The sequence below is a fragment of the Saimiri boliviensis genome, chromosome 7, assembly GCF_048565385.1.
Source record: "Saimiri boliviensis isolate mSaiBol1 chromosome 7, mSaiBol1.pri, whole genome shotgun sequence".
Lineage (NCBI taxonomy): Eukaryota > Metazoa > Chordata > Mammalia > Primates > Cebidae > Saimiri > Saimiri boliviensis.
The window spans coordinates 9,665,428-9,681,387 of record NC_133455.1 but is presented as its reverse complement, the minus strand read 5'-3'; the positions used below and the strand labels follow the sequence as shown (position 1 = coordinate 9,681,387).

Below are 15,960 nucleotides of genomic sequence, written 5' to 3'. Positions count from 1 at the left end.
AAATCCCGTCTCTACTAAAAATACAAAAAAATTAGCTGGGCATGGTGGCGTGTGCCAGTAATCCCAGCTACTCAGGAGGCTGAGGCAGGAGAATTGCCTGAACCCAGGAGGCGGAGGTTGCAGTGAGCCGAGATCGCGCCATTGCACTCCAGCCTGGGTAACAAGGGTGAAACTCCGTCTCAAAAAAAAAAAAAAAAAAGAAAAAACAAAACAAAACAAAAAAAATCTCACTTTAATAAGCAGATTTCTTCATTTATATTTGTAGTATCTGTGTGATCAGACAAATTCATTTACGAACAAGATCTTAATTTAGGGGTCCTCTGCTCAGAGTACTCTACTAGGGAGCTAAGGATACAACAGAAACAGGAAATGGGCAAATAGCAGGCGCAGCTCAGAGGTCACACTTTTGAACCCAAGAGATGTACACATCCAACTCTTACTTGGAGTACTTGATTTACGATTTGAAGGTGGTAAAGATGATGATCTCTGTGAGGCTGAATTAAGTCTCTTTTGTCTCTGTTGGGCACACTTTTCTGGAGAACGACTTGCAAAGACTGAACTTTCCGTTTGCCGAGGATTTACTAATTCTACGGCAGACCAAAAAAACAAAAAGACAAAAAACAAATCAAAACAAGTCTAAGCTTCAGTTATCCACCTTTATTAACAGGTGGTTACACACCAAGCCAGGTCCTCTACACAGCGTAGGTTCTGCTCAAAGCATTTATTCTCACCGGCTAGGTTATATGACTATTTGCAAATACTCCGCATTACAATGATAAAAAAATGTTTGATGAAGAAAAATGTGGGAGTTTTAAATGAATTCATTCTCGTTCCCTGTTTACAATCGGCATTGAAGGTGATTTTTCAAGAGGATTATTTTTAGAAAGCAGGTTACTAATTTATCTACTACAACACTGTTTGGGAGATGTAACCCCAGAGACACTAGTAGAATGACTTAAGGGTTCTGGGCGAGCAAGCACAAAGGAAAAGGAAACATATTGGTGACCTGGACCTGCGAAAAAACACAGTATTAAAGACACTGTTTGCCTTATCTACAGATGCTCGGTAACTAAAAAAGGGAAGAAAGAATAGGAAATACTGTATCTTACTTCATAAATACCAAATGCCTATCACAGCCTTCTGCTGTGTGCAAGTAAGACAAACTGACAGAAATGTCTCAAATATCCTTATGAATGCCATGTAAGGCCGGGAGCAGTGGCTCACCACTGTAATCCCACACTTTGAGAGGCCAAGGTGGGTGAATCACTTGAAGCCAAGAGTTCAAGACCAGCCTGGCCAACATGGTGAAACTCCGTCTCTACTAAAAATACTAAAATTAGCTGAGTATGGTAGAGGGCACCTATAATTCCAGGTACTAGGGAGGCTGAGGCAGGAGGATCATTTGAACCCAGGAAGTGGAGTTTGCACTGAGCTGTAGTACACTGCACTTCAGCCTGGGTGAAAGAGCAAGACTGTCTCAAAAAAAACCAGAATGCCATGTACGCCTCTTTCATAATCAGAATGTAACATGTGGTTTACTTTGTAAAAAAGGTACATATTATGCCAGAACTGTGATAAATTATTTAACTAGGACATTCAATTATCTATGAAATGAAGCTGAAGTAGCAGGAAAATAGCAAGTTTACAGAGTTAAAACTTTTAATTTCATTAACTAAAGATTTTAATTGGAAAGAAGACAATATAAATGGGGAAAATATATCTATATCCGTCTATCTCAAACATGGAAATACTCACTATTTGAGGTGTCCTCTTTCTCTGTCTGTGTCCCCCAATTTTTAAATATTTTTCCTTCATCAACTTCTTTCAAAGCTCTCATGATCGGCGTGTCTGAAGTATCTCTTTGCTTTTTTATCAACAAGCTTGTTGATGAACTTTCAAGTGAAGAATCCTTTTCCAGAGGTGAATTGTACCTTAAACAATAATTTTAAGACATATAGTGCTATGGACCAAACATCTCACCCCTAACCCCATCTCAAACATACACATTGGAGCCCTAATCTTCAACATGATGATCTCTGGAGGTGGAGCCTTTACGAGGTAATTAGGGTTGGATGAGGTCTGGAGGGTGAAGCCCCTACGATGAAATTAATGCCCTTATTTAAAAAAAAAAAAAAAAAAAAAAAAAAAAAGGGCGGGGGGGGGTGGAGGAGGGGAAGAGGGCTGGGTGCAGTGGCTCACACCCTGTAATCCCAGCACTTTGGGAGGCCGAGGCAGGCACCTGAGGTCAGGAGTTTGAGACCAGCCTGACTAACATGGAGAAACCCCATCTCTACTAAAAATATAAAATTAGCTGGGTGTGGTACCCACGCCTGTAACCCCAGCTAACCAGGAGGCTGAGGCTGGAGAATCGCTTGAACCCAGGAGGCAGAGGTTGCAGTGAACTGAGATAGTGCCACTGCACTCCAGCCTGGGCAATAACATTGAAACTCCATCTCAAAAAAAAAGAAAGAGGCAGGAGCACTCTCTCTGTGCAAAGACACCAAGGAAAGGCCATGTGAGGACATAAGCAGGAAAAAGGGCCCTCACCAAACACTCGGCACCATCATCTTGCACTTCCAGCCTCCAAAGGTAGAGAAATGTGTGTTGTTTATGCCACCTAGTCAGTGGTAATTTGTTATAACAGTCCAAGCTAAAAGACATACTTTACAGGGGTTATTAGGAGAATAACAGGTTGACAATTATACTCCACAACGAGTACGCTTTGCAATGCAAATAAATTAAACCTGCGGCCGGGCGCTGTGGCTCAAGCCTGTAATCCCAGCACTTTGGGAGGCCGAGGCGGGTGGATCACGAGGTCGAGAGATCGAGACCAACCTGGTCAACATGGTGAAACCCCGTCTCTACTAAAAATACAAAAAATTAGCTGGGCATGGTGGTGCGTGCCTATAATCCCAGCTACTCAGGAGGCTGAGGCAGGAGAATTGCCTGAACTCAGGAGGCGGAGGTTGCGGTGAGCCGAGATTGCGCCATTGCACTCCAGCCTGGGTAACAAGAGTGAAACTCCGTCTCAAAAAAAAAAAAAAAAATTAAACCTGCATACAGTGCTTTCCAATCCTTCTAACTTCCTACACTTAGAGGAATAGCATCTGCACAGCACCCTGGAGTAAGCGGCTGAAGCTGCTCACACAGGCTCACGGCTCAGGCTGTCCAGAGCCATCTGAAGTGGGAAAGGATCAACATCTTTTGTTTTATTTATTATTTATTTTTGAGATGGAATTTTACTCTTGTTGCCTAGGCTGGACTGAAATGGCATGATCTCGGCTCACTGCAACCTCCACCTCCCGGGTTCAAGTGATTCTCCTGACTCAGCCTCCTGAGTAGCTGGGATTATAGACTTGCACCACCATGCCCAGCTAATTTTGGATTTTTAGTAGAGATGGGGTTTCACCATGTTGGTCAGGCTAGTCTCGAACTCCTGACCTCAGGTGATCTGCCCGCCTCGGCCTCTCAAAGTGCTGGGATTACAGGTGTGAGCCATCGCGCCCATCCTCATTTGTTTTTAGACAAGGTCTCACTCTGTCGCTCAGGCTAGAGTGCAGTGGCGCAATCACAGCTCACTGTAGCCTTGACCTCCTCAGGCTCCGGTAATCTTCCCACCTTACCCTCCCAAGTAGCTGAAACTATAGGCGCACGTCACCACACCCAGCTAACATATATATATATTTTTTGTAGTGGTGGGATTTTTGTCACGCTACCCAGGCTGGTCTCGAACTCTTGAGCTCAAGCGATCCCTCCACATTGGCCTCCCAAAATGTTGGGATTACAGGCGTGAGCCACCACACCTGGCCTGAGGATCGCCATCCTATCCTAATCACAAACCCATACTGTGCCACTAAGCACAGGTGGGGAAGCTCTGCAGAGCTCATGGAAGTAAAGTATTCTAATAGTAGTTGCCTTTCAAAGTAAAACAAAAGTCAGGTTCTCAAAATTAAGACATTAAAGAACCAAAGAGAAGGCTTCCTGAACATTTAAAAGCAACTGAAATCTCTAATACAACATAATATCCCTAAATAGAATCTTTAGCAAAGTTATCTCACCCAGGGCTACAGGTTTCCTCCACCTGGTTATCCACGTTACTGTCCTGGGTATCCAGAGGCTGGCCAGTAAAGATGGAGTACTCTGCACCTGGAATCAGCCACTTCCGCCTGCTGACGTCTGAAGTTGCTAGTGTGCTATGAGAATGAGAAAGTTCAGGCACTGCAGAGGTCTGCACTTCAATTCAGACCGTATGTGCATATAAAACAATCTGCTCTCAAACAGTATTTTACACATTTGCACAGTAATTTAAAAACCACATATAACAATCTATATTTTAGATACAACTCTATTTTACAGTTTTATGATTCAACTTAGTTATTCTTCTAGGTTTCTGTTGCTCCTGAATCGCAGTCAAGATTCAAGTACTTGTGGCTCTGAACATTCCCCTCACTGCCTCTCAGGCATTCACAGCCTTTACACTCTGTGCCCCTACTGTAGATGAGGGTAAGGTGTTGAATTAAACAGGGCTGTCCTTCTTGAACCCTTCAGACCAGCACGGTCCAACAGAATCTTCTGCAAAACCAGAAACGCTGTCTGCACTGTCCAATGCAGCAGTCACAAGTCCCGTGTCATTACTGAACACCTAAAATGTGGCTGGTAAGACTGAAAAACCAGTTTTAAAATGTTAATTTTAGTAATGAAAGTCTTCAGTATCAAAACGGAGTCACTAATGTTAAAACTTCCACAAAATGGAGCTGGGAGGTCACAAAGGAGCAGCCCTCTCACACAGATGCCAATTATGGGAACTATTAAAGGAATTCCTCAGAACCACAGTATTCCAGATAATAACCTGCTTGTACAGGGAAGCATCCCTAACAAGGGATGTCTCCACCAATGAGCTAATGCTACTGTAACCAGTGGTCTTTGTTTCAGAACAGCTTAGTGCACTGTGGATTGCCTTTTGTCTTTTGAAGTGTCCTATGTCCCAACCCCTTTGGACGTGCTTATACCACAAGCATAGTCCCATAGCACAGTACCATAGCATGCATACTCCAGACTGCAAACCTCCAACATTTCCAGATAAACTACTTTGGAAAGTCAGTCTCTTTCGCTCATTTTAGGTTGACATGATTGATTTTAAATTGTAATGTTGCTGTTGGCAGGGCTGTACTGAACAGTGTAGTTCTAGACTATTACTCCCCCAGCTCATCTGAGGTTCCCACCGTCATGTTAACCCCCAGTCATTCCCCAGACTTTAGAGCCTGCCTCATTTTCTCCACGTCTATTCCTGCTCTCACACTAGGCAACTTCCCGACTGCTCTCTCCAGTGAGGTGACCCTCTACTCTTCAGCCAGCCACCTCAGAGGGTACTCACTGGCTTTTGTCATAACCAGAGAACACATTTCCCTTAAAAAACCAATACTCCAAAGACTCCATCCCATTCTGCCTCCTGCCCTCAAGCTTCAGCATAGCAACGTGTTGCAACTACACTTTGCTGTTGCACAAAGGCCGCTGTAGATGATACGTAAGTGAATAAACTGTGTTTCATGAAAATTGTATCCGTAGACACTAAAATCTGAATGTTATACAATTTTCTTTTTTTTTAGATGGAGTCTCACTCTTTCACCCAGGCTGGAGTGCAATGGCATGATCTTGGCTCACTGCAACCTCTGCCTCCGGGGTTCAAGTGATTCTCCTGTCTCAGCCTCCCGAGTAACTGGAACTACAGGTATGTGCCACCACACCTGGCTGATTTTTGTACTTTTAGTAGAGACAGCGTTTCACCACGTTGGCCAGGCTGGTATCAAACTCCTGACCTCAGAAGATCCATCTGCCTCGGCCTCCCAAAGTGCAGGGATTACAAGTGTGAGCCACCACACCTGGCCTATCATACAACTTTCATGTGTCATGAAATACTCTTTTTTTCCCCAAACATATTAAGAGTGTAGAAACCATGCCTTACTCAGGGACCTTACAAAACAAGTGGTTCAAGCCATATGTGACTCCACAGGCTGGAGTCTGCCAAATCCAGCTCTGCTGCCTGCACTGTCACGCTGCAGTATCATGCTTGAGTGTATGACAATATGTTCCATCTTTCCAGCTGTTAGACTTTCAGGTTGTTTTCACTTTTTTTTTTTTTTTTAAGACAGAGTGTTGCTCTGTTGCCCGGACTGGAGTGCAGTGGCACAATCTTGGCTCAATGGAACCTCCACCTCCCAGGGTCAAGGGATTCCTTAGCTTTCCGAGTAGCTGGGATTACAGGCATACACCACCATGCCCAGCTTATTTTTGTATTTTTAGTACAGATGGGGTTTCGACATGTTGGCCAGGCTGGTTTTGAACTCCTGACCTCAAGTGATCCACCCACCTTGGCCTCCCAAATTGCTAGAATTATAGGCGTCAGCCACTGTGCCTGGCCTTAATTCGCTCTTGAGTACCCTCTGAATGGGTTTCTACTGCCCTCACTCTATCCAAACTGTTCAATAAGCATTAGCCTTCAGCTTGCAAAGACCTTGCAGTCTTCACCTTGATCTCTCAAGCAGCACTGTGAGATTATGACATATATTATCCACCAATTTTCATCCACAATTCCTAGCTCATAACTCCCATATCCCTTGTTGCAGTCAACAGAATCTCTAACCTTCTCATGTCTTCCTTTCACCTTACCAGGGCAGGACTCTAATTATGGGTCATAAGACCCTCATTCGAATCAGAGAGGGTCCTGCCACATCCTGTGGAGGAAAGAATGCTGCACAAAGAGGCCAAGAAGAATCTGAACAGACAAGCCTTGCTGGGTTTAGATCACATCTTTTCTGTCCAGTTACATATCAACACAGTTGTCCAAGCTTCAATCAGGCCAATAGAACGAATCCTCCATAAAATGCCAAAGAGGACAGGGATCCAGAGCTTCTGGAGAGCAGAACAAGAGTTCATACATGCACAGAGAGAGTGGCACACCCCAACTCCACTGGGACAGAAACTCGAATACTAGAGATCCTTCCAGACCTCACCCTGTATCTCTTCAACTGGCTATTTATTTGTATCCTTTAAAATATCATCTGTAATAAATTGGTAAACATGTTTCTGAGTTGTATGAGTCACTCTGGCAAATTAATTGAACCCAAAGAGACAGTCATGGGAACCTCAACTTGAAGCCAGTTGGTTAGACATGCCAGAAGTCTGTACTTTGCAAATGGTGTCTGAAGCGGGGTAGTCTTGTGTACTGAGCCCTGAGCTTATGGGATCTGACCCTATCTTTGCGTAGATAGTATCAGAAATGAATGGGAGGACAAGTGGCTAGGTCCCTGGAAGAACTAACTGCTTGCTTGCTTGCTGGTGAGGAGAAACACCACATATTCTAGATCACAGAAGTCTTCTGAGTTGATTATTGTACTGGTATGAGAGCACAGGGAAAACACGGGGTGGATTTTGCACTCAATCCTGGTAGCTACTTGTTTTCCTCTAGCTTTTTGGCAGCACCTTCCTTTGCCAGCTCTCTCTTATCTGACACCAAAGTGTCAGAGTTCCTGCCCCAGGCCTGCTTATCACTAAACACACTCAGTCTGCATCCATTCTACAGCTTTAGGCACCATCTAGAAAGAGACAACTCCAAAATTTATCATTCCATCCTAAAACCTTATTTTTTAGCTCCAAATTCATTTATAATTGGCTACGTGATTTCCTCTTAGAATCTACATGAATCTCGAACAAAAATATTCAAGATGGAAATTCTTATTTCTTCCCTAGTTCAACATATGAACTGGGTACCTTTAGTTGTTTGAGTCAGAAACCAAGGAATTATTCTAACACCTCCTTTTCTTTTCTTGCCTTGCCATCCAATTCACAACCATGTCCTATAGGTCCTACCTCCAGAATCTCTCCCGAAGATTCTCTTTTGTCCATTTCTGACCACCACCCAGCTAACACCATCTCTCTCCTAGCACTGCACCAGCCTAATTAGTCTCCTGCTTCCATTCTTTCCTTCTCCATCTTCTCATGGCAGGTACATTAATAAAATAAAAACTAGATGACATCATTTTATCACATAAAAACCTTCAAAGGCTTCCCAATGGACTTAGGGCAAGATCCAAACTCTTGACCATGGCTTAGAAAGCTCTAAATGATCGGCTGGGTGCAGTGGCTCACGCCTGTAGCCCCAGCACTTTGAGAGGCTGAGGCGGGCAGATCATGAGGTCAGGAGTTTGAGACCAGTCTGGCCAACACAGTGAAACCCCATTTCTTGTTTTAAAATAAACAAGAAAAAGAAAAGAAAGCTATAAATGATCAATCTCTGATTTCATCTAATGTGATTTTGCCTCTTGCTGGAAATATTCAGGCCATGCTAGCCTCCCTTAGGCTCTTCAAACATGCTAAGCTCTTTCCTACCCGAGGACTTAGCAAGGCAATTTCTCTACATGAACCACCTCCCAGACACCCTACCCTGCCTATCCCTCACCCCACACCTCCTGCTCCAGCAACTAGATGCACAGGTGACTCCTCTGCTTATGAGCCTCCTCTAAAGAAAGGCCTTCTCGGCCAGGCGTGGTGGCTCATGCCTGTAATCCAAGCACTTTGGAGGCCAAGGCGGGCGGATCACTGGAGGTCGGGAGTTCAAAGTCAGCCTGACCAACATGGGGAAACCCCGTCTTAAAAAAAAAAAAAAAAGAAAGAAAAAGAAAGGCCTTCCCTGGCCCCTAACCCGAGGCTCTTCCTTTTATCTCTCTCAAATGTTCAATTTGTTACTTACATCTTTTCTCTAAAAAAAAAAAAAAAAAAAAAGAATTTACTATATTTTACTAAGATTAATTAACAAAGACCTAGAAAAAGCTTCTTTTAAAATCTATTTTATTTTATACAGATGGGTTCTTGCCATGTTGTCCAGACTGGTTTCAAACTCCTGGGCTCAAGTGATCATCCCACCTGGGCCTCTCAAAATGCTGGAATTACAGGCGTGAGCCACTATGCCCGGCCCTAGAAAAAGCTTCTCATTTGACAATTACAACTTGGGTCACAAATTACAATTTAAAATCATTTTTCTGGTAAATGTCATTATAAAGTTATAATTTACTTATTCTTTATTTATACTAAAATCATAATAAAAGCCAGGTGTACTATGAAAATAATTTATTCTGAAAAGATATCATCAAGACAATGCTAAGATATAGCCAAGCTATTTCTGAAAGAACTAAATAAACTAAAAAGAAAACCCATACAACCTAATGAAGATGCATCTTCGTAGTTCCTTTCATTAACATAGGAATAAAATGTCTGAAATTTTAGGCAAAAAGACCTTTTGAGATGTTCTAGCCCCTTGTCCTTATTTTTACAGATAATAAAAATGAATTCCAAAAAAGGTAAGTGACTTGCCTAAGGTCATACATCTGGGCAAAGAACAAAATACATTCCAAGTTTCCTTACTCCCAATTTGATCCTACTGCATTTCTTAATTTTAGCAAATGCCTCTGCACAAGAGAGTTTACAATATCCAGTAATTAATTTAACACATCTAAGTTCAGGGTTAATGACATTTAACCCTTTCTTATGATTTAGACAAGTGAGCTTCTGGTCTTAATAGAAGCGTGCACCTATTTCTAACTTTATAGAGAGTAAATGAAATAACTTACTTGGCACGCGAGGGTCTCACGTGAGTTCTAGAATTATGACGAAGGCTTAACATATTTTCATGTTCTACTTGCTTGACCTGAGCTTCAAGTTTTGAAATCATTCTAATTCAAAAGCAATAAGATAAATTAAGTATATTTCAACAAACTTAAAATATAGCTCAACCACAGTTTATTTAACAGACCCCTCTAGAAAATGGATGATAAAAGAGTTTCAAGTCCATAAACCCTTTTCATAGGTGGGTGGATCACCTGAGGTCAAGAGTTTGAGACCAGCCTGGCCAACAAGGTAAAACCCCATCTCTACTAAAAATGCAAAAATCAGTCGGGTGTGGTGGCATACACCTGCAATCCCAGCTACTCAGAAGGCTGAGGAAAGAGAATCAGCTTGAACCCAGGAGGTGGAGGTTGCAGTGAGCCAAGATCACACCACTGCATGCCAGCCTGGGTGACACAGTGAGACACCATCTCAAACAAACAAACAAACAAACAAACAAACCTAAACAAAAACCAGTGAATCTATAAATAGAAAAACAAATACATTAAAACTCTACAAAGAAACATTTTCCATACAACTAAATAAAAAGGGAACCACAAACAAACTTAATATCACAAGTTATATAAAGTTATATAAAGTTTGACTACAGATCAAAACATCACATTTATAAATTAAATAAAAATAAAATTAAAGTTACAAATAAACTGCATTCTAATGTGTTTAATCCTAATATGTATATAACCATGCATACAATAGGTAACACTTTCACAATGAGGAACCAGGCTTAACTTCCAAAAACAGAGTTTATCCTTTTTTTTTTGAGACAAAGTCTCACTCTATTGCCAGGCGTCAGGCTGGAGTGCAGTGGTGCAATCTTTGCTCACTGCAATCTCAGCCTCCTGGGTTCAAGCAATTCTCCTGCCTCAGCCTCCCGAGTAGCTGGGACTACAGGCATGCGCCACCACGCCCAGCTAATTTTTGCATTTTTAGTAGACACAGGGTTTCACCATGTTGGCCAGGATGGTCTCAATCTCTTGACCTCGTGATCTGCCAGCTCGGCCTCCAAAAGTGCTGGGATTACAAGTGTGAGCCAACAGGCCCAGTCCAAAAAACTTTTCTTTAAAAAAAAAAAACAAAAAAACTTCTAAGTTTTAAAAGAGGCAGAGGCTAAAATATTGCAAACAAAATATAAGTATTTCATCTATTTGTGCCATGTTCAAAACAAAAGCCTATTTTCAAGTTTACCAACAGGAAATAACTACTCTGGCCAACTGACTGTTTTAAAGATATCCTGGCATTCGTGCTGTTCTTTTTTTCCCTTCGTTTAAGAGATGAGGTCTCGCTCTGTCATCCAGGCTGGAGTGCACTGGCATCACTGCTTGCCGCAGCCTCAAATCCCTGTGCTTAAGAGATCCTCCTGCCTCAGCCTCCTAAGCAGCTGGGACTACAGGTACATGCCACCATGCCTGGCTTGATGTTTTAAACTCTGCGTATGACTTTTTCTCATCTTTCCAACTCAAATTCTTGCCTACTTTGACCCAAGGAAAATTTGAGAAATAACAGCTCTAACAAGGCTGATGTTCTATACCAATCTGATAAGAAAGTTATCACTAGAACTGAATGAATCACAGAAGAGAGGCAGATGAGAAATCTAGACAGCACTTCTGTTCTTCTCTATAGGAAGTCCTTAAGACTGCAATAAAATTTCTAAATAAGGGACCTTACTTATATCAAAATACAAACATAAAATTTGCTCTCAAGTCAGTTTAAATATTTCTCTTTTCTTTCTTTTTTTCTTTTTCTTTTTTTTTTTTTTACAGTCTTGCTCTGTCACCCAGGCTGGAGTGAAGAGGTGTGATCTCGGCTCACTGAACCTATACCTCCAGGGTTCAAGTGTTTCTCTGCCTCATCCTCCTGAGTGGCTGGGATTACAGGCATGCACCACCATGCCTGGCTAACTTTTGTATTTTGAGTACAGATGGAGTTTCGCCCTGTTGGCCAGTCTGGTCTTGAACTCCCGACGTCAGGTAATCTACTCAGCTCAGAGTTCCAAAGTGCTGAGATTACAGGAGTGAGCCACTGCGCCCAGACCAGTTGGATATTTCTAATCATTTGCAATAGATACCATGTACGATTCTTTCCCTACCTAATTAAACAAATCAGATTAATATAGTCTCCAAACCAGGTCTTTCTGAAAGTAGATGACCACAATTTTGGTGTTAATGCTGTTTTCTTTTTGAAGCACAAAAATAATTCTTAAAGTTCTTTCCAGTGGTTAAATATCATTTTGATTTTAACCTATGCTGAGAAAATACATAATGTTTGGGAAAATATCAACCTTTGAGGCACAACCACCAATACATTTTAATTATTTAAAACATCTTATTTGAAGTCAGGCGCATAGCGGTGCATGCCTGTAATCTCAGTACTTTGGATGGATGAGGCGAAAGGATCACTTGAGGCGGAGAGATTGAGACCAGCCAGGGCAACATAGCAAGATCCAACCTTTACAAAAAGTTTTTAAAAATCAGCCAGGCTTGCTGGGCTGAGTGGCTTACTTCTGTAATCCCAGTACTTTGGGAGGCTGAGGCAGGTGGATCACTTGAGGTCAGGAATTCAAGACCAGTCTAACCAAAATGGTAAAACCATGTCTCTATCAGAAATACAAAAAATTAGCTGGGTTTGGCAGCGCACTCCTGTAGTCCCAGCTACTCAGGAGGCTGAGGCAGGAAAATTGCTTGAACCCAAGAGGAGGAGGTTCCAGTGAGCAGAGACTGTGCCACTACACTCCAGCCTGGGTGACAGAGCAAGACTCTGTCTCAAAAAAAAAAAAAAAAAATCAGGCAGATTGCTTGAGCCCAGGAATTCACAGCCAGCCTAGGCAATGTAGTGCAACCCTATCTCTTTAAAAAAGAAAAGAAAAGAAATTTTGTTTGGCTGAAATAAAATGTATTTCCATGTCATGGAAAATTAACATAAAACTAGTTCTCGAACTGCTTAAAAATCCTCAGGAAATACTTCTTTTTCATCATGTTCAATACAGACACATAAAAGAACAACTGAGGTATGTGTATGTGAGTAAGATAATACATTTTACCTTTTTAAATCAGAAATCTGAGTATATGCATCAAGCAATTTGTTCTCGGTTGTATTTAATGCATCCTATGGAAATAAAAAGAAAAACTCAGATAACTCAAGATAAATATTCAGATATATCATTTTAAAATGCATAAAAGAAAAGGAATTGAAGGCTAAACCAGCTAGCTACAAACTATACTCAGCAAGTATGGCATCAACCACAGAGCCAGGATGGACAGTTCAAGGAAAACAAATGAGAGCAAAGCACCAGCCTACACAAATCACTCTGTGTAAGTCCCCTGGGTAACAGATACAGCCCATTATACTTAGCTTAATTAGAAACAAACCAGTGTTAAAATAAACATATTTAACCACAAACTTGACTAAAACCTCAGAAGGATGGTAAAACAAGTATTTTCAATGAGATTTAGATATCATGGGATCTGCTCCTGAACCCTCAGAACAGTTTGGCTGCCAAACTATGCAGGCCTTTTTGTTAAGCTTCAATAACCACAACCCTGCATTCTGTGCAACAGAAATACATGAGCCTCACTTACAGCATAGTTGAAGGGCTTTACTGAATGCAAATATGTAGTCCCCAAACAGAGCTTTCATCAAGAATTCAAACACGGCCAGGGACAGTGGCTTACACCTGTAATCCCAGTATGTTGGAAGGCTGAGGCAGGTGGATCCTGAGGTTAGGAGTTTGAAACCAGCCTAACCAATGTGGTGAAATCCCATCTCTACTAAAAATACAGAATTAGCTGGGCATGGTGGCACATGCCCATAATCATGTGCCACCACACCTGGGAGTCTGAGGAAGGAGAACCGCTTGAACCCAGGAGGTGGAGGTTACGGTGAGCCAAGATCGCGCCATTGCACTCCAGCCTGGGCAACAAGAACAAAACTCCATCTCCAAAAAAATAAAAATTAAAAAAAAAAAAAATTCAAACATAATTCATAAATTCAACCCCACCAACAGCTAACCCAGTGAAAGTCAAAGCTTGATATTTAAATGGTATTAAATGGCTGGGTGCGGTGGCTCACATCTGCAATCCCAACACAGGGAGGCTTACGCAGGTGGATCACTTGAGGTCAGGAATTGGAAACCAGCCTGGCCAACATGATGAAACCCTGTATCTACTAAAAATATAAAAATTAGCCTGGTGTGGTGGTGGGCACCTGTAGTAGTCCCAGTTACTCAGGAGGCTGAGGCAAGAGAATTGCTGGAACCCAGGAGGCGGAGGTTGCAGGGAGCCAAGATTGCACCATTGCACTCCAGTCTGGGCAACAAGAGCAAAACTCCATCTCAAAAAAAAAAAAAAAAAAAGAAAAAAGAAAACACAAAACAAATAAATGGTACTAAATAATTATTTTCATCAGTATGGTACCTTATACTCTTTTGAACAATTTCATTTCAAATGTAATAGCCATTCAGTAAGTATCTGTTAGATTAATGAGTCTCACAAACTTGTGAGTTAAATGGGGCAGATATTTGAAAATAAGGATAATGAAACAGGATAAGCAAAGTTCCAGTTCCAACAGCTACGGAGGGTACAGGAAGGGGTGCAAGAAGGAGGAAGAGTCAGGACCCTTGATTCCCAATCCAATGTTTCTGCCTTTGCATGAAATCTAGACATGAACCATTACTCCTTCCTTACCTTTACTCTTCCGTGTTCTTTTCCAAGGGACTCATACTCTCCTAAAAGCTACAAGGAAAAACAAAAAAAAATTGCACCACAAAATTAAATGTTATTATATCAACGGAGGGATATTCTATGACATAACTGCCCATACCCTTCAAAAATGCCATGTCATAAAAGAGAAAGGGCAATAGAGAATTGGCGATTCAATGTAAGGGGAATGGGACAATTCTCAATTTCTTGAATGGTTTCTATACATTTGAAATTATTTCAAAATAAATAAAGCTGCATGTAGTGGCTCACATCCATAATCCCAATACTTTGGGAGGCTGAGGAGGGAGGATCACTTGAGGCCAGGGGCTGGTGACCAGCCAAGAGAACAGAGCAAGACCTCAGCTCTACAAAAACAAAAAACAAAACAAAACAAACAGCTGGGCACAGTGGCTGACACCTGTAATCCTAGCACTTTGGAAGGCTGAGGTGGGAGAATTGCTCGACCCTGAAAATTCAGGAGTTCAGGGCTATGGTGAGCTATGATCATGCTACTGCACTTTAACCTGGGGAACAAGGAGAGACCCTGTCTTTTAAAAAAAAAAAAAATGCTGAACATGGTGGCATATGCTTGTAGACTCAGGAGGCTCACTTGAGACTGGGAAGTTGAGACTGCAGTGAGCTTGTAGCGAGGCTTGCAGTGAGATCGTACCACCGCACTCCAGTACAGGCCAGAGAGTGAGGTCCTGTCTCAAAATATCAATACCATTTAAGTATTTCAAAAGACTAAAATTTGCCTTGTTCTTTTTGAAATTATTACTTTTTTTGGAGATGGAGTCTCGCTCGGCTCTGTCACCCAGGCTAAAGTGCAGTGATATGATCTCAGCTCAATGCAACCTCCGCCTCCCAGTTTCAAGCGATTCTTCCACCTCAGCCTCTAGAATAGCTGGGATTACAGGTATGTGCCACCATCCTCAGCTAATTTTTGTACTTGTACTAGAGACAGGGTCTCACCATGTTGGCCATTCTTGTCTCAAACTCCTGACCTCTAGTGATCCACGCACCTTGGCCTCCCAAAGTCCTGGGATTATAGGCATGAGCCACTATGCCTGGCCAGTATATTACTATTCCCTAAGTTAGTTCTACATAGTAAAGGCACAGTGCAAAAGTCTTTATTTGAAAATGTATGTGAGGCTGGGCGCAGTGGTTCATGCCTGTAATCCCAGCACTTTGGGAGGCCGAGGCAGGCAATCACTTGAGGTCAGGAGTTCGAGACCAGCTTGGCCAACATAGCAAAACCCCATCTTTACTAAAAATACAAAAAAATTAGCTGGGTGGGTGGTGCACACCTGTAATCTCACCTACTTGGGTGGCTGTGGTGGGAGAACTGCTTGAACCTAGGAGGCGGAGGTTGTAGAGAGCTGAGAGGGCGCCACTGCACTCCAGCCTGGGTGACAGAGCAAGACCCTGTCCCAAAAATAAATAAGAGGCTGGGCATGGTGGCTGACACCTGTAACTCCGGCACTGTGGGAAGCCAAGGCAGGCAGATCACTACCAAAAATATATTTTAAAAAATTATATAAAGTATACGTGAGATTTCTTATTAAAGATGACAGATTAATAGAATTTT

The 15,960-nt window shown here is 42.1% G+C and overlaps 1 protein-coding gene across 12 annotated transcripts in view; it reads right to left on the bottom strand.

The window, feature by feature from the left end:
- The window catches only part of MPHOSPH9 (M-phase phosphoprotein 9), an 84,197-nt gene that overhangs the window by 14,671 nt on the left and 53,566 nt on the right, over positions 1–15,960 (bottom strand). For all 12 annotated transcript variants that reach the window (XM_074402093.1, XM_074402095.1, XM_074402094.1 and 9 more), the window contains 6 exons: positions 14,358–14,405; positions 12,716–12,780; positions 9,624–9,725; positions 4,059–4,193; positions 1,756–1,931; positions 441–587 (listed from right to left, as the gene is read on the bottom strand). In XM_074402093.1, coding sequence (XP_074258194.1) covers positions 441–587; positions 1,756–1,931; positions 4,059–4,193; positions 9,624–9,725; positions 12,716–12,780; positions 14,358–14,405 — 673 coding nt within the window. The remainder of the gene's footprint in view (positions 1–440; positions 588–1,755; positions 1,932–4,058; positions 4,194–9,623; positions 9,726–12,715; positions 12,781–14,357; positions 14,406–15,960) is intronic.